This window comes from Leptodactylus fuscus, chromosome 5 (assembly GCF_031893055.1).
Source record: "Leptodactylus fuscus isolate aLepFus1 chromosome 5, aLepFus1.hap2, whole genome shotgun sequence".
In the NCBI taxonomy this organism is placed as follows: Eukaryota; Metazoa; Chordata; class Amphibia; order Anura; family Leptodactylidae; genus Leptodactylus; species Leptodactylus fuscus.
In genome coordinates, this window is record NC_134269.1 from 148,004,776 (window position 1) to 148,028,789 (window position 24,014).

Sequence of the window (24,014 nt, forward strand, 5' to 3'; positions counted from 1 at the left end):
ACACCCCCCTCGGGTCCCGTATTGGTAGCTCGTATCAAGGATGTCAGGAGTCTGAGGTATCTCACTGCTACTCATAATAAGGTGTAGGTCTTCCAGTCCATTTGGTCCCCCTGGGATACGTACTGTGTCCTCCAATAACTCTGATCTTTTCCTCTCTCTGCTCTCCTTATGTCTTATCCTGCTGTTCCCCCCTTTGTCCTCTAAGTCTTGTATTTCTGTGTTGATTCCTTATTCATGAAGATCCAGTTATTGTTGCTCAGCTCTCTGCAGTTTATTATTTTTTATGTTTTGTACAATTTATAAAAATTTCAATAAAATTGACAGAAAAAAAAAGAAAGAAATCCAACAGTCCGATCCTTAACTCCCCCAAAATCTGCTGTGGGGGTTCATTTTGGAGGACCCCACAAACTTCACATGGTTTGGATCGTCCTGACAAAACCATTATGTTTGGCTGACATACATCTAATGTATATGACCAGCTTTAGGGTTTTGTGATCAAAGCTACTTTGAGTTCTATGTAGGACAGATTTCTAAAGAGGTATCTGTCAGGTCTGTTTAGACAGTATCTATTATACCTTAGGTCACACCTGTATGAACAAAACTTCACCTGAAGGACATGAAATTTCTCGGAAATAAAGTTTAGTAACTATATTACTGCTGTATGTGGCTTCAAGGAAGAAGTAAAAACTAAGACCGAAAAACAACCATAACAACAACTTTTTATAATTAAGTAACTAGTATAAAGCGATTTCTCTGTGCTTCCTATGTGTTGACCATGAATTTTTGGAGTACTTCATTCCGACAGCTCAGAAAAGATCAGAGTAAAGTGCAAGCTCTGCCTGTGCTTGCTATGTCTCATAGTGCTGTGGCGGCCTGTCTGAACCTGATCTCTACATGAAAGCGAGGACAATTACTGAAGTGTATAAAAGCCTCTATTATGCCTGCAGGAATGCTTTCCTGCTGTGTTGGACACAAAGAGTTATACATAATCATGCTGAAAAAAAGGGAGCGGTCCCAGCTGCAAGTATGACTAAACTCTCCTCAAGAGTGGCGCAGATGTGGGACAAAATGCCTTCAAGACATCTAGCTATTCTTTCCCACTTCCAGGAAACACTGGCTAGAATAGAGTAAAGTGATGGTGAGGAAGAAGGGTGAAGGATTGCGCATAGCAAGTAAGGAAATGGAAGACATTCTGAAGACAAAAAGGTGACTTACGGATACAGGATATCAAATCGTTAAATCTTTCCTTGGGAAAGAGTGGGTTTTCTAAGCCCCGGAAATACAGCTTCAGGACACCGGCTACTGAGTTAATATCGTGATTATTTTGGTCATCTGTCAAGGGGTCCTCTCCTGTAGAAATGCACATAATGAACAAGTTACCATTAAGCTATTCTGAAGTATAAGACAGGGCACTGCAACTTCTCTACACCCATAATTATAGTCTACAATGCCAGGCTACCAGTATAAATAGCCAAAATACTTATTTTAAAGAGCAAACATAACATTAGATTTAACAATAGTATAACATGAATCCAAATTATATAGTAAACCTAAAACAAGAAAGACCTCCATGGATGTAAATAGAGGCTGTTCTGCCCAAACGAGCAAGTTTATATTCAGATGTTCACCGTGGAGAACCACATGTCATGCACTGGGTTTAGGAGAATTTCAAGGGAGTATTTTAGTGGTATTCATGTTTAAGAAATGATCTACTGACTTTATATATAGAAACAAAACACAACAACCATTCCAACATAAGTCATAAAAATGTATCAATAATTGTATGTTCCGTTAAAGTAATATAGCTAGCTTTCCTATGGATAAGGATAGCATGAATAACAGCAGAAAAATGAAATAACTGTAAATAGGAATTACTAAAAAGCTCATTGTGACTGCTTACTGGTTAGCCAGCTCAGTGACCATTTAGTTATGTGCCATCAGTGCTTACTACATACAGAAAAACTAATACCATATGATATGTTATCACTTTATTCCACAGATTTATGGTTTTGAGAGAAACGTCTCAAGTACTATTATTGTTTGCACTGGTCACGTTCTTGTACTAAATTATAAGAATCTCTTACCTCTTTCAAAGGCATTTTTTATATCATTCACCTCTACCTGGGAACCAGAAACTCGGAATATACCCTGGTGTTGAAGCCCTGAAGAAAGTGCAGAAAAGAAGCAAATTACCAAGATAAAAGTCACTGCAAGTGTCAAACACCATAGAAAGATTATACAACGCAGTCACTGGGTCAGTGAATATGTGAGGGACTCAGGAAATGAACAGAAAGGCTTCTTACCATACAAGTTAATAAATCTGATGCAGCTTTCCACGATAAGAGGAATTATTTGCCCTGATTCCTACAGAGATAAATTGCAAAGAAATGAATAAATGGCAATCTTTGTCTGATCCTCAGTAGAAGGAGCTCCTCCAGACTAAACAATATGGATAGCAGTGCTAGCACACACATGTACAAGTACTACTGAAAGCTGCATAGGGTGAAATTCATACAGGTCTTAAATTTGTGTTCACTGTGAAGACTTGTAAAGTAGTACCATTATTAGATGTGGCAGCAGTAATGTGTTATACTAACCAGCTTTATCAAGTATGTGAGATTGGACTGAAACAATGATTATAGGAAGCCTGGTATTGGGTTACGTTTTTTATAAGATGTTACAGAAATATATACAATGTGAGTTAGAATTTACCTTGTGATTTTATGCATGAACTACAGACAACTTTATGGCTACATGCATATGACCAAGTGTGCAAGTTGGGAAGAGGAGAGGCGGTGAGTGATTTTATAGCGGAATGCACACTTGATGACATCAGAGTGCCTTCGGTCCCCAATTAACTTCAGTGACGGGGTTCTGCTCCGATGTCACAGAGCAGGATAGGACCTGCTCTATAATCATCAAAACGGATCATCAGACCCTCCCCACTGGAAGACCCTCAGTTTGCACTCTCAGACATTTGTATGAGGCCTAAGTCATGTTTCAGTTATTATGGCTGGCTTCAGCTGTACTGATCTTGAGCTACATCATGTAATAAAGCCCATTTTTATTTACAGTTGCATTCACAATTTTGCAGGATTCTGGTGCAACAACTTTCAGTCACTCCTGAGACTGCAATATTTGTACACAACTTGCTTAGGTGATCTACTTTCAGGATGATGTAGTCTTTAGACCAGGTTCTTCCCTGTCAAACCTTCCCAAAATGCAGCGTGGCAGGGAGTACTGCATTATATGATCATAGTTAAGTTAAGGGGTGCGTTTCTTTACACAATCTTGATGAAACCAAGACAAACTTTGGCTACAAGGGGCAAACATGCTGCTGAAATTCTGTCAAGGGAACCTTCAAGTCTCCTGCACTTTTAGGCTGCGTTTTTCTAGCAGATTTTGCAGCTGTTTTTTTTTTTTTTTTTTTTTTTAAGGTAAAACCAAGAGTATATAACTGCATTCCTCTAAATCCACTCCTAGCTTTGCCTCAAATTTCTGCAGCAAAATCTGCAATAAAAAGAAAATCCACTTTTTTTGTAATGTGTGTCCTCAGCCTCAATATTTGTATTACACCGGCTGAAAACTGTGGGTGAACCCCATGGCACTAAATCCACAGAATAGGCCACTTTGGGTTTTACTTACAGCACATAGGGGAGTGTGTGTATTTTTATTTTTTTTGCTATTGTGTAGGGAGGTGCTTGGTATACTTTATTAACCTGTTGTACTTTCTTTTAGAAGGAAACAGTTTCTAAAATTCTCCCCAGCAACACTAAGGGGAGATCTGTCCAATATTCACCCTCTATATATGAGATACTTACTTAAAGCACTGCTAAACAGAACTTTGTTATTATAGTATATATTAAAGTATATTACAAGAATGTTCAGCAAACCTCTCATTACACAATAGCAAAAAGAAGTGAAATGACAAGTAACACTTTAAATCTCATTCACTATGCTGCTAATGTAGGTTGTAGGGAGTTAAGACTCCAGAGAGTTCACCCTATGAGATTTCTCTTCATGGGTCCCAGCCTAATTCTGAATGCAACCATGAAACAATATTAGCACAAGACAATACAGTACAATAATTTTTACATTAGCCAGTTATAGATTGTATATAAAATTGTAAAATAATGAACCAATGCTTTTAGTGTTAATGATATATAAATACAGGCATAAAAACCGGGCTTCACAAAGTCCAGGTATGTAATGGAAAATAAAATGAGGGACACAACACACTTAGATTTGCTTAGGTTAGACATGCTGCATATAGAAATCTCTGATAAGGGAATGTCTGCACACAGCAGGTATGTGTATAAACATATTTGTAGGTCACAAGTTCTACATTCTGCTAGCAGATTGCGGTGATTGATGGATTCTAGTTCAACACCACAAAGTTCATTTTCTTAATCAAGTGTAAACAATGAAGCCAGCACCAGGAAATAGATGATGGGGGGGTTGTAAAAGGGATTGTAAAAGACACAAAGCAGCAAAGATAATATGCTGCTATTGTGCTTAAAGAACACTTCAATTCAAAGACACATTTAAGGCAATGTTCACAACTGCAACAGAGCCTTGAAAATCAGTAGAGGAAAAAGTCCTACATGAAGGCCTGTTTCAGTTTTAAAATAATGGACACCTGACAGACCCCACTGTAGTCAATGGGGTCCATTGGACCAAGTGTGACTGTAACCTCTTTTTTTTCGGTACGTCTATCCGTTGTTCTAGTCCTTCAATGGACCAGAACAATGATTATGTGGCACTAGTGTGAACCTAGCGTAAAAAAAACCAACGTATCGATTTATGTTTTGTGCAAACATTCCCTTGTTAAAGAGACAATTGCAAAGCAAGGTGCACATCATGAGATGTGATGCATGAGATGCAAGTCACCGTCACCAACAGCACAATACCTGATGTCTTGTGTGCGAATTCCTTCTTCCCCGACTAGAAGCAATAGTAGAAATATAGGACAGAAAATGAAGTAGAGAATAAATCTATTGAAGATTCAAGATAGGATTTAGAAGTTTTACTGATTTCACAGTATAGCATTCCTGGAGGAACAGATGAGATAGGTGTAACAACCTTCATCAGCGTAATGTTGCTCACAAGGTGTTATGCTACCTGCAGTGAACTCTGTTACAATAAATTCGGATGTGATTAAGAATAGCAAAAGAATGTCTCCATTTTCACATGTGCCAGGTGGTCATGTACTTCAATGTGGAGTGTGACATCACATTCACGTATTAAGTGTCCTAAAAGCAATGTCTCATTAAATCAATCCCTGTCAGTATCCCTTTTGTAAGGTCTAATGGACATCATCTGAAAAGATTCTGGCAGGATTCCCTGTATTAGATAAAACAGAGAAATTCTGGCAGATATTGCATGTGCATGTATCACATAGGCAGCCATGTTAATGTGAAAGGCAGGCATGCAATGCTGTATTAAAAGGGTTTTCTGGCCCCAAATTGAGTTTTCATGCTCATAATCTGTCTAACGATAGGTTATCAGCATGTGATCTGTCAGGGTTCAACACGGTTGCACAGATCAGCTGCAGCCTCCGAGTGAAGCTGCAGTTCACCAAAACCACCGCTATGCAGTTGACGGGCCTGCTGTGCCACTCCTATTACTTGAGTTATTACCATACACTTCAATGCCTGTGACTTGATGGTATTTTACTGCCAAGTCTCAGCTCTGAAAAAGTTGTGCCACAGTAAGTCACATAACTGTTTGAGAGCTGCATGATTATGTGTAACGTGTTGTTGTGCAACACATGTATGAGCAACACATATAGGAGGTGCTTTATCTTAGGCTTTATTTAGGACTTTTTAGTTACCAACTAACACACCAATGGATAAAACTGTTTTCTATGGGCTTCACCAAAGGCTTTTTGGTGAGAAGCAAACACAAATCTCTATAAAACACACAGATTTCTATAAAGCCTACTTATTACAGAGGATTCTTGATCAAATGATCCTATTATCCTAAACTGTCTCCTCGTAGACCCCCAAAAATAAGCTGGTATTAAAAGTTCATTTTCTCTGCAGTGCCACCACTGCAGAAATTGTGGATTGCACGGTGCCCATTCAAAACAATGGCTTTTCCATGTTATTTGGCTGAGGAGGGCCTCAAAAGTGAGAGACAAGTTTTGTAACTGTTCTTCACTCTAGTCATGAAATGAGAGCTTTCTAAACTAGACAATCCCGATAACTATAAGGGTGAGTTCACAAGGGTAGCTGCGACTGGATGGTGATGCAGTGCATCAGCATCCAGTCGCGCACTCCGCTCCGGATTAGGCCCAAATGAATGGGCCTAGTCGGGAGGGAGTGTTTTCAGGCGGATGTCGTGAGGCGAATCCGCCTGAGAATGAGCATGTCACTTCTTTTTTCCGAGAGCCGGAACAAATGGCTCAAGGAAAACAGAACTGATCGGCTCCCATTGATTTCAATGGGAGCCGTCTTTTTGGTCAGGATTTTGAGGCGGATACGGACTCAAAATCCTGACCAAAATACCCTGTGTGAACTTACCCATAGTGTATGAGCTTTCTGATAAATCTGCAGTATATTAGGTATTGCTTACCATAGAAATACACTACTCAGATAAAGTTCAATGAAATCACAGTCTCTACTGGATTTTTCCCTGTAACTGAATAACAGGAAGGCTTTTGAGGAAATGTTTCCTGCACTAAACATTTCACTGTAACAGAGTTCACTGCATATACTGTATGTCACTGTCGGCAGAAGACTAGAAGAATAATGCACGAGTTACTGAGGAAGGGGTTACACTTCCATCTCGCTGTAGACTCCGGAAGGATATTTGATCAGAGGGGAAAAAACAGCCCACCACAATGTAGAATGTAATGACGTCCCTCAGCTGCTGTGAGGCCTTAGGCATTACATTGAAAGCAAAAAGTGCAGGTTAGCCCTCAGCATTGCAAGTGCCAGTACCTGGATGAAGGACTCCAGATCCCCGTTAAACAACTTAGTAATATATTGAGAAACGGGTCTGGGTTTCCTTTGTTTCTGGGGTTTAGGGGGGACATTTGGAGGCCTGGGAAAGGGAACATGAGCAAAAAGTGATGTTGCTGAAAATAAAAATATACCACTACTATAATTACTAAAATACATTAATTTAAAATAAAGCAATAGTTCTAACTCATGTACATTTATATTTCCATCATCCATGCTTTAGTGGCATTATCTGAAAAGCTAATTTATTTTTGCTTTGTTCAATCATTTATGATGTATAATTTATAGATAACTGAGTAAAATAAATCAACATTATGTCCTTAAGCAGTTGGATATCTGTCCCCTAACCTGATAATATCAGTCATATTTGTGGCTCCATCTCAAAGTCTGATCACTTTTAATCTACTGAAGTGGACTCCTGGATTTATCTCTGGCGTCCATGCTGCATTACATGACACTACGTCTGCCTTTAAATTATGATATACAGTTGTATATGATTACATAAGTAAAAGTAGCTGATCAGTGATGGCGGTACAAATAGTGACTTACTAGAATCTACCACTGGACTGTGGGCATCTTGGTACCGTCAATAATTTGCAAAGGAATATGGATTAGTTTCTGAAATGCACCCTGATAACGTTAGATATATTGGTAGTGTCTATTACTATGGGTAATATCAAAATTCTCATTTTAACTCAAAATAAAACAATGTAGTTCTAAAAACAAAACTGTAACATACCTTGTAGTCATGTATTCTGCTCTATAGCCTGCAATAAATAAATTATATATCAAGAAACACATTTGTAGTATATTTGCCAATTATTTATCCTACTGTCCAATATAGCTGTTTTGTTCACTGAAAAAAAAAAACCTACAATAATATGGCACAACCACTATACAGTGTACAGAGCTGCTGTCAGCTTCTGCATCTACAGGTTGTCTGGAAATGAGCTGATCAGTGTGGACCCTACTGTACAGCCCTAATATACAAAATGCATATAATGCATAGTAAGTGGATAACCGATGGCCATCTTTTCCATGGCACAATGTTATTATTAGGTTTTACACTTTCTGCTTTTTCACTATGGATTCAAGTAAAGGAGAATTTTCTAACAAAAAATTTAACTGATCCCGAGGGGGGTCCATCTCTGCCTTGGTAGATAAATGGTGGAATACATAATGTATTCCTTTGTCAGTCAGGAGATGTATAATCCTTTGCAATAGGGTCCATGCATAACTTCAAACTGTTCTTCACAGATTAAATCCATAATCCTTGCTGTGATTCATTGATCTGTAGATCAGACTTAATAGGAATATGATTAACTATATTTACATGGCTAATCTATGCTTACAACTGGAGATTATGGTTATAGAAAGTGTACAGGTGTACTACATCTAAGGACACGACACCAGCCAAACTATAGAATAAACAATTCTCGATGGGCTGATGTCATGTTTGTGCAGTTTTAATCATTTTACAAAATGATACAAAATAAATTGTGTCTCAAACAATCGAAAATATCTTTGTTCCCTAATGGTAAATCCCTTAATATCGTTATGTTACCACTATTGCATGTTATATTGCAGAACATGATCTCTCAATGTGTTGATCATCTTTCTTACCTATTCAAATGATGTAGTTGGTGGTTTTACAAATACGTATACGTACATACACAAATTAGAGGAGCAAAAACCCTGATTGGCTCATTCATTCATAATCCTCCTTCTGTTAGGAAAACCTCATATGACTGGTACCTTAGTACAGGTTCTGTTGGAGCACTGTATTGGTGAACAATACATGGTTTCTCTATTTGATGTTCTTTGAATCCCTGTGCAATGCACTCACCTCCCTTGGGGCTGCACAAGATGTAACACACTGTATTTTTCCCAAAGTAATCTGATGTATATTAACAATTACAGAGATCAGCAAGTGATATGGTAATCTAACCTCCCAATGTATGTGTTACTACTAAGAGACCTGAATTTGAAGAGATTTATAGTGTACCTACCATTATAAAGCAACTTGGTGCCTAAAATCACCCTGTTGTAAAGTCATCTGTGCCTCCAGACAAAAAAATAAAAACCCTGCTTCTCCATTCAAGCACAGTGAAGCTGAGCGTATATAGCCCTGGATTCAGTGTGTGGCGGTGCAGGCTCTGGGGGCACCAAAGATTGATCCAATGAGATTCATCAAACACATCTATAGGAAAGTGTAAAGGTTTATTTTATTTTTTTTAAATTGATGCACGGATGACTTTACAACAGGGCGATTTGGGACACTAAAACTCCTAGTCCGTATAGATCTGTGCGATGTTTTGTGTCCAAAATTGGCCTAACAGGTACCCTTTAAGGAATGACAGTGTATACAATATAACAATGACAGGACGTGCCTTACCTTTGCCCTCCCCAAGAGTCCTTTGAAGCAGGTCATGTTTAGCCTGTAGTTTTGTGATGAGATTGCTTCCTTCTAGATGTTCCTTGAATTTCTATACAGACCAAACCAAAACATTTTCTTCAGTCCAAGCATATACACTTTAAATGCAGATACTCTAAATATAAAAAATCATGGGAACCAAAAGGACAAGATAATTTCTTTGTACCATAAAGTAGAACTGTTCTGTCTCTTGTTGGTTTGCTCTCCGTTTTGCAATACTGGGTTTACTTAAGTAGGTCTCAGATACTGTGGATTTTACAGACTCAGTGGAGCGGCTGTGCTGAAAACATTCTGAAACATCATAGTCTTCTATTGTGACCATATCTTGGATTGTCTGGAGGGTGGCTTCCGTTGTTTTCTTTACCTGAAAAAAACAACAAAATATTACTGCTATTGACCAGTGGAAATATAAAATGTGGTGACAAGGCCATCTAAGAAAAAAGTGACATACATTAATATGTCATTAAATAGTGTTACTATTACAGCACACATGATCAGATTTTCATTGGAATACATTAATGTAATAGGCTGACCATATAGCTTTTGGAAAAAACATCTAATAGGAACGTTGAACCCGACAGATCAGACATTTATGGCATACCTATCATACCATCAATGTTTGTGCTGGGACATCTAGCCAAAAGCAAGGTAGTAACTATCTTTCATTCAATCTAAACATTGCATTAGGAAACTGTATTAACAATAAGTCTGTAATAGATAGCCATCACCTATATGCTCCATAGTGAAAGGATGTATCCCCACTTTTATTCATTTTGGGGATTGAGCCACTGAAGTGGATATTCAAATATAGACAGGTTTAGAGGTTTATAGAGAGCAAAAATTGAGACATACCCATATTTGCCTCTTATCTTGCCTCCCTCCCTCCACTACCCTGAAGTCTAAATAAAAATAAAATGTTTTAGTATATTTGGAATTTTGAACTGGATCACTTTAGTGACACGTCCCAATACTGAGATTTTCTATTTCCTTTTTCACATAAAAAAATAGAAACCCTGAATTTTCTCCTGAATCATTTTGAGAAAGATGGACTGCAGCTGAGAGAGGTATCAGATTACAGCTTTACATAGAAGTCTATAAGGAGGGGAGGAGTGAGGAGAACCTGAGTGAGAGTTGAAAGCACAGAGGTTGTTGGAGCTATATAAGAAGTTGCTTTATTCTCATCAGAAGAGGTCTGCATTCCTCTATAAAATATCCTACATTATTGTGTTCATGCTTTTGAATGAGTTATACACGCTAAAAGGGATATCATAGATAGTTTCTACCCACCAATTGAACTGAGAATTGGAGATACAACCTATAGCGGGAACACTGAACTGTGTTATATATTTAGATAACCATCTATTATCCACAGGTGGCACAACCTGTAGCCTGGCACTTGATCTGCAGTGAAGTAACCTTTGCTGCCTATGTACTAGATCAGAGGTCCGCAATGACTGGGCCACAGACCACTTGGTATCCGGCCAGCCCAGTCATTGGGGACCTCTGTAGGCTACTAGATGTCAGTATAGGAGCATTGGCCGACATCTGGTACATGTCCAAAGCACCACAGACACTATTAGGCCACTATTACAATAATAATGCCCCCCCATTTAATAACATTACCTGTGTGTGTGGCGGGAGAGCATTACAGTTATAGAGCCCTCCACATTCAATAACAGTCCACACCACACACAGGTAATGCTATTAACTGTAGCTATTACTGTGATAGTACCCTAGTAGTGTTCCCTAAAGGTAATAGTCCTCCCCACAGATAATATTAACTGTTGGGAGCACTATTACATTAAAAGTGCCCTCTGAGTGATGGTCCCCCTGCCCTACCTATACTTTATTAAGGGAGCTCTTTCCATATCTTCCCTATTTGAGTGACGGCCCCTGACCCACCCATACTTTTATTAGGGAGTTGTCCATAGCACCAATAAATTATGCATGATATGGAGGCATCTTCCTTAATAAATTAAATAATACTTCATTGTGTTTTTTTTATGAGTTGCCCAATTGGTCCATCTGTGCCCTGCCACCAAAAACCCTGCCCTTTCCCCCACCTGGCCATAGAAAAATGGTCTTACATGAAAGTGGTCATTGGTACAAAAGAAGTTAGGGACCGCTGTACTAGATTATATTGAAATATAGTTTTACCTCTTCATTTTCAATTTTCAGTGTAGCTAGTCGAGACTGAAGCTGCTGGTACCGGAGTATAAGTTCACCCTGCAACGGCTGCTGAGCACTAATTTGGCAAACCTTCATTCATAAAAGGAAAGAAAAAGTAAGCTATTAAGTCAGAGTTGGGCACAGGCGACTTCATGTAATCCAAAAACAATGAAGCTGAGGTTTTCACGGTAGTAGTGCATCCATCTGTTATTCACATTATCCTCAACAGCCAGCATTTGCCAGATACAGCTGCTAAATATATTCCGCTATGGAGTCTCTCTCCTGCTTTCCTTAGCCATTTTTATACCAAAAGGTAGTGCTATGATATCTCACAATGAGGATCTGTCACCACCTACGAGACCTAATAACCTAAGCTGTCACGCCGGAATAATGATGCACAGAATTAATTCTGGAGGGTCTGAAGAGACCCCAGAGTATAAAAGTATTCATCAAAGTTCAAACATTGTTCAGTCAAAGCTGAAATTTTTGGGAAAATTTGTATTGAGAACCCATTTGGTCAACCCCATATATTTTCCATTATGGCACATTATACTGCGTGGAGGAGCCGCTATGAGACATTATACTGTGTGAAGAGGTTGCTATGGGACATTATACTGCGTGAAAGGGCTGCTATGGGACACACTACTGCATGGATGGGCCACTATGGGACACACTACTGCATGGAGGGGCCACTATGGGACACACTACTGCATGAAGGGGCTGCTATGAGACATTATACTGCGTGGAAGGGCCGCTATGGGACACACTACTGCATGGAGGGGCCACTATGGGACATTATACTGCGTGGGTGGGCCAGTATCGGACATTATTATGTCACAGGGATCTTTGTCATAAAGAAAGGGGGGGGGGGGGGGGGCTGAGATTTCTGAACAGCCTGGGGCCATGGTACCCATAATCTGCCCCTGTATAACCTCTCAGATACAAGCTATTATCTGCCAAGTTACGTTCCTCCAAGTATGCAATATCCCTCAGAGAAAATCAATTCTCCCCCAATTATGTGATAATCCCTCAGACAAAAACAATTCTCCTTCATATATACAGTCCTATGAAAAAGTTTGGGCACCCCTATTAATCTTAATCATTTTTAGTTCTAAATATTTTGGTGTTTATAACAGCCATTTCAGTTTGATATATCTAATAACTGATGGACACAGTAATATTTCAGGATTGAAATGAGGTTTATTGTACTAACAGAAAATGTGCAATATGCATTAAACCAAAATTTGACCGGTGCAAAAGTATGGGCACCTCAACAGAAAAGCGACATTAATATTTAGTAGATCCTCCTTTTTGCAAAGATAACAGCCTCTAGTCGCTTCCTGTAGCTTTTAATCAGTTCCTGGATCCTGGATAAAGGTATTTTGGACAAACAATTCAAGTTCAGTTAAGTTAGATGGTCGCCGAGCATGGACAGCCCGCTTCAAATCATCCCACAGATGTTCAATGATATTCAGGTCTGGGGACTGGGATGGCCATTCCAGAACATTGTAATTGTTCCTCTGCATGAATGCCTGAGGATTTGGAGCGGTGTTTTGGATCATTGTCTTGCTGAAATACCCATCCCCGGCGTAACTTCAACTTCGTCACTGATTCTTGAACATTATTCTCAAGAATCTGCTGATACTGAGTGGAATCCATGCGACTCTCAACTTTAACAAGATTCCCGATGCCGGCATTGGCCACACAGCCCCAAAGCATGATGGAACCTCCACCAAATTTTACAGTGGGTAGCATGTGTTTTTCTTGGAATGCTGTTTCTTTTTGGACGCCATGCATAACGCCTTTTTTTTATAACCAAACAACTCAATTTTTGTTTCCAAAATGAAGCTGCCTTGTCCAAATGTGCTTTTTCATACCTCAGGCAACTCTATTTGTGGCGTACGTGCAGAAACGGCTTCTTTCTCATCACTCTCCCATACAGCTTCTATTTGTGCAAAGTGCGCTGTATAGTTGACCGATGCACAGTGACACCATCTGCAGCAAGATGATGCTGCAGCTCTTTGGAGGTGGTCTGTGGATTGTCCTTGACTGTTCTCACCATTCTTCTTCTCTGCCTTTCTGATATTTTTCTTGGCCTGCCACTTCTGGGCTTAACAAGAACTGTCCCTGTGGTCTTCCATTTCCTTACTATGTTCCTCACAGTGGAAACTGACAGGTTAAATCTCTGAGACAACTTTTTGTATCCTTCCCCTGAACAACTATGTTGAACAATCTTTGTTTTCAGATCATTTGAGAGTTGTTTTGAGTAGCCCATGATGCCACTCTTCAGAGGAGATTCAAATAGGAGATCAACTTGCAATTGGACACCTTAAATACCTTTTCTTATGATTGGATACATCTGGCTATGAAGTTCAAAGCTCACTGAGGTTATAAAACCAATTTTGTGCTTCAGTAAGTCAGTAAAAAGTAGTTAGGGGAATTCAAATCAATAAAATGATAAGGGTGCCCATACTTTTGCACCGGTCAAATTTTGTTGTTTTTTTTTTTATTTGATTTAATCCCTGTGTGCAGAGTTGACTGATTCACATTTCCACAACACATAGGGCATATACAGTCCTATGAAAAAGTTTGGGCACCCCTATTAATCTTAATCATTTTTAGTTCTAAATATTTTGGTGTTTGCAGCAGCCATTTCAGTTTGATATATCTAATAACTGATGGACACAGTAATATTTCAGGATTGAAATGAGGTTTATTGTACTAACAGAAAATGCGCAATATGCATTAAACCAAAATTTGACTGGTGCAAAAATATGGGCACCTCAACAGAAAAGTGACATTAATATTTAGTACATCCTCCTTTTGCAAAGATAACAGCCTCTAGTCACTTCCTGTAGCTTTTAATCAGTTCCTGGATCCTGGATGAAGGTATTTTGGACCATTTCTTTCTACAAAACAATTCAAGTTCAGTTAAGTTTGATGGTCGCCGAACATGGACAGCCCGCTCTCAAATGATCTGAAAACAAAGATTGTTCAACATAGTTGTTCAGGGGAAGCATACAAAACGTTGTCTCAGAGATTTAACCTGTCAGTTTCCACTGTGAGGAACATAGTAAGGAGATGGAAGACCACAGGGACAGTTCTTGTTAAGCCCAGAAGTGGCAGGCCAAGAAAAATATCAGAAAGGCAGAGAAGAAGAATGGTGAGAACAGTCAAGGACAATCCACAGACCACCTCCAAAGAGCTGCAGCATCATCTTGCTGCAGATGGTGTCACTGTGCATCGGTCAACTATACAGCGCACTTTGCACAAATAGAAGCTGTATGGGAGAGTGATGAGAAAGAAGCCGTTTCTGCACGTACGCCACAAATAGAGTTGCCTGAGGTATGAAAAAGCACATTTGGACAAGGCAGCTTCATTTTGGAAACAAAAATTGAGTTGTTTGGTTATAAAAAAAAAAGGCGTTATGCATGGCGTCCGAAAAGAAGAAACAGCATTCCAAGAAAAACACATGCTACCCACTGTAAAATTTGGTGGAGGTTCCATCATGCTTTGGGGCTGTGTGGCCAATGCCGGCATCGGGAATCTTGTTAAAGTTGAGAGTCGCATGGATTCCACTCAGTATCAGCAGATTCTTGAGAATAATGTTCAAGAATCAGTGACGAAGTTGAAGTTACGCCGGGGATGGGTATTTCAGCAAGACAATGATCCAAAACACCGCTCCAAATCCTCATGCATTCATGCAGAGGAACAATTACAATGTTCTGGAATGGCCATCCCAGTCCCCAGACCTGAATATCATTGAACATCTGTGGGATGATTTGAAGCGGGCTGTCCATGCTCGGCGACCATCTAACTTAACTGAACTTGAATTGTTTGTCCAAAATACCTTTATCCAGGATCCAGGAACTGATTAAAAGCTACAGGAAGCGACTAGAGGCTGTTATCTTTGCAAAAGGAGGATCTACTAAATATTAATGTCACTTTTCTGTTCAGGTGCCCATACTTTTGCACCGGTCAAATTTTGGTTTAATGCATATTGCACATTTTCTGTTAGTACAATAAACCTCATTTCAATCCTGAAATATTACTGTGTCCATCAGTTATTAGAGATATCAAACTGAAATGGCTGTTGCAAACACCAAAATATTTAGAACAAAAAATGATTAAGATTAATAGGGGTGCCCAAACTTTTTCATAGGACTGTATGTATCTGTGGAGTCATTGGTTATGTGGAGTACTAGGAAAAACACTTGTGCCATAGGGGTTACTACATACCTAGAGGAGAATGGCTCCCATCTTAGGATTATCACATACTTGGTGAAGAACTGATTGTGACTGGAAGGTTATTGCATACTTATAGGAAAATCTCTCATATCTGAGGAATTATTGTATACTTTGTCTTGAATTGCTTGTATCTGAGGGGTTATCACATTTCTAAAGGAAAACTGCTTATGTCTGAGGGGTTATCAAATACTTGGAGAATTGCTCATGTCTGTGGGATTACTGCATACTTGGAGGAAAACCTCCTGTCTAAAGGTTACTTGTATAAAATCACTTTTGTCTCAGGGTTATTGGATACTTGGTAGAGAACTGATCATGAATGAAAGGTTACCATATACCCAAGTAATTACCGCATATTTGGTGGGGAATTGCTTGTATCTAAGAGATTATTGGATACCAGGAAGAGAACGGTTCATGTCTGAGGAGTTATCACATACTTGGAAGATAACTGCTTGTGACTGAGGGGGTTCATGCGAGATGGAGGAGAATCACTTGTGAATGAGGGGTTATTATACAGTCGATTGAGAAGTGCTCATTAAATACTTGGAGGAAAGTCTCTTATCTGAAAGGTTATTTCAGACATTGAGAATTGCTGGTGTCAGAGAGGTTACTGCAGATTTGGAAGGAAATTGCTGGTGTCAGATGAGTTACTGTTTGCTTAAAGGAAGGATTTATTGAGACTGTAGTGTAGGAGAAGTTTTACCCTGTGGGGTGAAAGAGCCATTTGTACAGTATGTGAGTGCCCAGCTTTGTGTGGCATTATGCCCATAGAGCATGAATTGCTCATTGCCTCAGGGTTTTTTACTGCTTTACAGATGATCTCCAGCACTTCTCTTTAAGGCCAGTTTCACATCTGCGTAGGACGCCATAGCAGATTCAATACTGTGTCAAAGCATTAAATACCTGTAAGACTGAGTTCACATACATCAGTTAAGCTTAAGCTGAAGAGAACTTATTACCATTGGGCTATGTGGAGCTCCATAGCCTCAGACAAGGCACGGCAATAGGTAATATCTGTCAACAAGCTGAACTGAAAAATTCTGCAGAAAATCTTTGTAATTCATTGCATCCAAGTCACCCGAAAACTAAACTGGACGTATATGATCACACCCTAACTGGTTGTTTCTTTTAACTTGAATATTCAAACAATATTCATATCCCTAATTTAATACATAAAATGCAAATCCACCATTTCCCCATCTTACCTCATCACCCAGGTGAGGCTGAAACTCAAATTTCATGGGTGGACAGAAGGAGGTTGGGTACATCTCCATAAATCTTTGCTTGTCATTCCTGGGTTCCAAGTTATCAACTGCATTTTCTATTATGTCTAAGCCTTCATGCCGGGAAGTTTCCAAGTTGTATTCAGCAGAAAGATAGGTTCTCATGGCTCTGTTTAAGCTAGCATGGTACCCCAGATCACAGCACTACAAAACATAGAAAAAGACACAAAACCTTCACACCTATTTGACCACAAGCTACAACTGTTCTTATGAAAGGGTATTTTCTTGGCTTATAAGGTTGATGACCTATCCATTCAAAGAGGGGTGGGATCTGACACTTGAGACCTGTGGTTCAGATGTTTGATTTCCATCTCGCCTGAACGCTATGATCTCTTCAATCACAGCTCCGCATGTTGTAAAGTGGCTGTTCTTGGTATTACAGCTCAGCCCTTTATACTTGAATGGGACTGAGCTGAAAACAAGCCCCGTGACCAATTTACAAGCCACATGGCATGTGAAATGGAACTCATGGAGTGCTGATGGTTTTTCAAACAGCTGACCTGTGGGGTCCTTACTGTCAGACCCCTGCAGTTTTCAGTCATCAATCTTCTAAGCCCAGAGAATCCCTTTAAATATAGTAGACTGGTGATTGAATGAGCTTAGAAATAACTTCCTTGCATTATATCCATTACACAAACAGGCATAATTCTTTATAGAAACACCATTCACACTGTGAAAACTAAAACATGTGGAGAACTACAGCCAAGGCGTTATAGTATCAAAACAATTTATTGGGAAAAATGTTTTACACAGGGGAGGCAGGCGACAAGACTTGGCACCTTGTCTCAATTTTCATTTCACACATGGTATGGTGTTATTTCTCTTTCTCAGGAATGCCAGCTGTTAGAAACATTTCATTTAACTCTGCCAAATTGGCTCATGAGCAGTCAGCACATTCAGAAGTGTACAATTTCCAAAAATAAATGAACAGATTCAGCGGGGAAAATGTTGTTACGGGAGCAAAGCAGAGCATACAGGTATGGCTGGGTCACGTCTGTGTCAGGGGTGCAGTTAGAGGCCTCCATCAAAAAAAGCCACATCAAATAAGCTATTATTTCTGGTAAAATGAAAGTAATTAGAACGGAAACCCAATGGACCCCATTATAGTTAATGGCTTCCACTAGGCACCAGTGGTGTCCATCATGTGACAGTCTACAATGTAGTTATTTAGGAAATACAAGCACGGATATGAAAGGAGACTCATGACTGAATAACATACAAGAATAGAGTAATACAAGCACGTGTATGGGCCCTTACTACACCTCTACCACATGTACTGCACTGTAGAAGAGGACATGGGGCTACTAGAGGCAGCGCTGTGGCCACTTCAGTCACCCAACCAGTACCAGGCTCTGCTTGTTGTACTGACACAGATAGATCTAATATTTCTCATACAGCAAATGTTGTGAACTAAAACCAGATTTACATTTTACCTACATAGAAACACAGTAGCAATATATGAAGATACAAGATATGTACTCCTGGCATCTTACACAGACTGCATAAATACAATGTATATAGTAGTGTTGTGCAAAGTATTGTGTCTATACTGAAGGGATGAACTGAAACACAAGGTATACTGAAAATACGCAAAACATTTAAGGATGGGACACCCCTTCTATGTGGTAAAGTTAAGTGGGTGGGTGCCTTACCACAAGGTTTGCGCAACGCTGATTATTATCAGATATTATCACTTACTAGCCTATACAAGGGAAACACTTGTGGTGGGAAAATGTAGTGAAAGAAGTGGTTTACCACATATTACATAATAATACAAAATGTCACATAAACATACAAAAAAAGAATGGTCTGAGGAGGGATGACATAGCTAGAAAAAAAATGGAATGGGATGTCTATAGCAAAATATTTATTTCACAATAATTTTTCAGGTAAAAACTGAATATCATCAAATTCTACTATGGCTTTTAAAGGAATTTTATACGAGTGTCCATACCTTTTTCTTTTACGTGACCTCTAAACCTACTATACTATAAAGCAGTGGTTCTTAACCTTGTTTGAGGTACCAAACCCACTGGTTTCATATGCACATTCACCGAACCCTTCTTTAGTGATAAATCAAATATGATGGGGGCCACATGGTGGCTCAGTGGTTAGCACTGCAGCCTTGCAGCGCTGGAGTCCTGGTGTTCAAATCCGCCAAGGGCAAAAAAACCATCTACAAGGAGTTTGTATGTTCTCCCCATGTTTGCGTGGATTTCAATCCCATATTCCAAAAGACATACTGATAGGGAAAATGTACATTGTGAGCTCTATGTGTGGCTCACAATCTACATTTAAAAAAAAAAAAAAAAAATCAAATATGATGACCCTGCATAGGGCCTAGGGTTCAAACGAACCCTGGCTAAGAACCACTGCTATAAAGTATCTGTGAGATCTAATTCACAACCATATATGGAAGAGGGGCAGATGCTGAGCTCAGGGATATGTTTTCTTTGATTGGATTCTGTATTGTCATGTAGTAATGCAGCTTTCATCCGCCCACACACAGTGATTGACAGCTCTCCCTGTATACAAACTCATACTGTAAAATCTGTAAATCACGGTGTAGGGGCGGGGAGCAGGACGCAAAGGCTTTGTTTGACTCATGTCAACGCTTAAACAGCTATTTGTTAGGAAACACTGTATCAAACTATAGAAAACTATATACCTCTGAGCTCAACGTCACTCATTCTATCCCATGCTGGCCACGCTAGGGCAAAGACAATACAGATCTGGTTTCAAGAATCAATGTGACAGCTGGTAATACACATAAAATAGTAACTGCAAATTATTCACCCTATTATCATTGAAATAAATATTTATGCTTGGTTGATCTAACTGCACGTATTTGGAGAAAAATAATTTAATTGAATTATACATTCTATCTATCTATCTATCTATCTATCTATCTATCTATCTCATGTATAAATAACTATATTGTATGTACACAATTTTTGTAAAGCAAAATGGTTACATGGTTTCCTATTAAAACGTAACATTTATTTAAATTACATACCAAGTTCGGATAGAATTTATTCTAGCTCAGTATTGTTCTCAATACTAAGGTGCTGTATTAGTTTCTTGCAGAGAAGTAGCATTGAGCCTACCCTATCCAACTTCAGTATTAAGCACAAAATCCCTCACAGCATTTATATCAGGAACTAGGATATTTTACCTTGATTATTAAAGGGGTTGTCCAGGATAAACTTTTTTTTTTTGAGACCAGGGAAGGTGGAAGAAACCCCCACCCCCAAGAAACATCACTGGAACCTTGCCTTTAGCTAAATAAATTGCTCCTATATTAACTATTCACTCCTCAAGTGCATTTTTCCAGTTTTGTATCAGATTATCTGGGGCCTAATATGGAGTGACAATTATGGCAGTGACAGAATCTCATTTTACCTGTGTGCTATTTAAGAGATCTAGGTAGATTTAGTAAAACACATTTTAACATGTTTCAGATTAAAAAACGCAGTCAATAAGTGCTTGCAGTTTGCCACGCAGAACACTACAAAAATGTGTGAACCCAGCCTGCCTTTCTAACACATCCTTAAGTAAAATCAGTACACTGCTTAAGGCATGAAAAGGATCTAAGGTGTGTAAAATATCATCCTGTACTATTCTTCACATGACTTTTCTCCATGTCACAAGGAATTCCAGCTACACCAGTCACTGAAATGGATTCAACAAGCGTGAACTTGTTCGAGATGAATTAAATACAGTTACTTACATCAATTAAATCTGAAAGGTCGTGAATGTAATACTTGAATACAGAAGCATTTGTTGCCTCCAGTGTTAATAAATATTCGTTCCGTGCCTTTATGGATTTTAGTTTGTTCTCGGAGTATTTGGCTTGACGCTAGAAACAGAAATAGTGGTTAAGACAACACACAGCCTTATGATGCTAAATATCATACAATTAATTTATCAATACACAATAATTATTCAGATCACTAAAGCCTGGGATGAGCTGTCCAAAAGGGTATTACAAGTAATGATTCAAAACTGACATCTTCTATTGAAACCTGTTTGCAGTGGATGTGTGGTCTAGTAATGCTCCCAACAAATAAACCAAAGGTGTCCCTAGGTCTTCATTTACCAAACATATCCCAAATATACCATTTTGACATATGTTGAACCAGTATAAGTTGACACATTATGTTTTTTTATTAAAAAAAAAAGCAAAAAAAAAAGCTACTTTTCTGTCCGCATGACTCATGCGGATACCGTGCGGAAAGCACACGGACCCCATTAGAGTCTATGGGGTCCCTGTGCTTTCACTGCATGCTGCTTGCCAATGCATTCAGTAGTCCGTTCATGGGGGTCCTCATGCAGACTCCCTGAACGGATTAATGACACAGATGTGAATGAGGCCTCAGTCCTACTCAAGTGAAAGGGGTTGAGGTGCAATACCAAGCGAAGCTCACAACTCTCATTTGAAAGCTGTGGCCTCTTCAACCAACAGATCTGTGGGGATCTTGCATATTGGACCCTCACTAATGGTACATTGATGACCTATACCACTATTATATGCATCAGTTTTCATATGACATCACTGGGTGGTATAAAAACAGACATACTCTGCCTTCAATTGATAACCACCCCTTTGGCAACGGTTACATCTGTACATACTGGTAATACACAGTGTGTATCAGCTGGCAGCGTTTAAAAAGGACCTTTCACCACCTCCACAAAAAATAGGCATTAAAAATCTAATCTTTATTAATTTATTCTTAAAATATAACTAACCCAGGGACAAAATTTTTTTTTTTAAAGAAAACCAATGTTAATGCTGCACCATTTGTTCCTAACCACCAGGGAATATTTGGTATATATGCGGTAATAACCACCGTTCTCTGTGCCCAAATGGTAGGCGCAAATACTTTCTGTCACCCGGCCATTATTGGATATTAGGGAGCTTTGCCATTGTAGCACTTTTTTCAAACTTTTACAACTAGTGGGAGGTTTAATCTGCTCCAGAATAGGCTGACAGTGTAGTGAGCTCCAGTTGAATTATGGTTTGTTACCGGTGCAGTACCGTCATATATACAATTGGTCTCCTGAGGAACCCCGATAATAGGGGTGAAACGCGTAGAGACTGTAGCTGTTAGAACCATCTACATTTAAAACACTGATAGTGGCCATTGAAGTGGGCTGCTAGATTGTGTGTCGTTATGGCATAGGAACTGTGGATATAGATGCTGAAAAAGAGTAATTGGCAGCGTCACTACAGGGAAATTCTGTGCTTTTTCAATACATGAGAGCAAAGAGCGGCTTCTTGTACATTGTAACTTAGCAGATAATTAGTCTGAGACGATTGTTATCTAGCTGATCCTTAGACCAGGCAGGCTAGGGATTGGAGAAGCACCTATCTCTGATTACAAACAAATATATTACTTGCAGACACAGGACTTTATATGCAGTACCTGTTGTTCTTCCTAACAAAAACTGAAAGAGTAGGGAAATTTCGGGAGGTCCATTGCATATATACCAAATATTCCCTGGTGGTTAGGAACAAATGGTGCAGCATTAACATTGGGGTTTTTAAAAAAAAATAAAAAATAAAATTGTTTTGGATTTGCATAAATTAGAGATTCTGGTGGAAGTATATACCACCTCCACCTCTTTGTAGTTTTTAATAGGTGCTGCCACACTCATTCCAGCAGATTTGGAATTTCTTCTCTTGTGCCCACCAATCCTGAGCATTAGTTTGACAGTTTCAGCATTATTCCTCTCTGTCTGCCTTAGTTCAGGACTGCTCACCTGACAGTAAAGAACATAACAGTACTGAAACTAATGGAAGTCATTCCTCAGGAATAATGGGGACTACAGAAGAGATTCCAATGTGCTGAATCAGTGGAGCGATAGCTATTGATGGAGAGTTAATAGAGTTGGTAGTGAGTTTGTGGAGGTCATCAGAGTTACTCTTTAAAGCATTGCTAGGGATAACTTTAGAGCCTCTCTACTAAAAGTAAACTAGGTTAATACAAGTATATTGCAAAAATGTTCACCAAACAACCCCTGCACAATATGAAATGACAGTTACACATTGTGATGCAACAATGTGCTCCAGAATAGTGCATTCTTCAGTCTCAGATTAGTAAAGGTAGTATAAACAGATACACCAAAGTTATCCTCCAGCATCAGCCACCGCAATACATTTTGTATTCTAAGTATGTGTGGTCTAAAAATTAGATATCTGACTACAGTGGTTACACACTTACCTTTTCTTTCATTTTCTCAATTTTTTTCACTGAGCTCCGTCTTTGGTGCTTGTCTTCCAGCCGTAAATGAAATACAGGGTCAACAGACCTTCCAATTTGCTTCTCTTCTTGTTTTTCAGCTTCTTTTAGCTTTGATTCTGCATTGATGCTCTCTGCATGATACATGTGGTAGGTCTTCATGCCCTGGAGGAAAAATATTAAAATTTCATTAACCCTATAAATTGGGTTTTTACTTTTTTGGTAATTAAGGCAATTGATTAATAACAAACATATCCTCATCCCCAAATATGGCATGGATTATTTCCACTAAATATCTTACAAACATGAAAAAAGTACGAGAAGCCCATTTTCTAGCTATAGAATGCAAATATTAACAAATTGTTAAAATGACATATTCTATTTTCTAATTTTTCATTTTTTTCCAGACTAGTGCAAGATAAATTAGGTGTTCGTATAAATGAGCCTAAACTATGAGTAATTTGTAAGTGCTCAGAGACTAGATATTTGGACACTATAGTCATGTGTTTACACAAATGTATGGCGTTCAGACACCAAAGAAATTTAGAGAAACAGACTAAATGTTTGTGTCATCAATTACTTCACAACCTAATAGTATTCACTGCTGGCACTGAAAAAAGAAACATTATCATATTATGAAAGTATATGGGGGCCAGCAAGCCATCAAAGGATACAA

The 24,014-nt window shown here is 39.0% G+C and overlaps 1 protein-coding gene across 2 annotated transcripts in view; it reads right to left on the reverse strand.

Moving 5' to 3' along the window:
- SRGAP1 (SLIT-ROBO Rho GTPase activating protein 1) overlaps positions 1–24,014 on the reverse strand; it is a 125,986-nt gene that overhangs the window by 20,428 nt on the left and 81,544 nt on the right. For both annotated transcript variants that reach the window (XM_075274453.1, XM_075274452.1), the window contains exons 5-15: positions 23,321–23,503; positions 20,827–20,955; positions 17,019–17,240; positions 11,557–11,658; positions 9,566–9,763; positions 9,361–9,451; positions 7,705–7,732; positions 4,911–4,944; positions 2,304–2,364; positions 2,085–2,162; positions 1,216–1,350 (exon numbers count right to left, since the gene is read on the reverse strand). In XM_075274453.1, the coding sequence (XP_075130554.1) occupies positions 1,216–1,350; positions 2,085–2,162; positions 2,304–2,364; positions 4,911–4,944; positions 7,705–7,732; positions 9,361–9,451; positions 9,566–9,763; positions 11,557–11,658; positions 17,019–17,240; positions 20,827–20,955; positions 23,321–23,503 (1,261 nt within the window). The remainder of the gene's footprint in view (positions 1–1,215; positions 1,351–2,084; positions 2,163–2,303; positions 2,365–4,910; positions 4,945–7,704; positions 7,733–9,360; positions 9,452–9,565; positions 9,764–11,556; positions 11,659–17,018; positions 17,241–20,826; positions 20,956–23,320; positions 23,504–24,014) is intronic.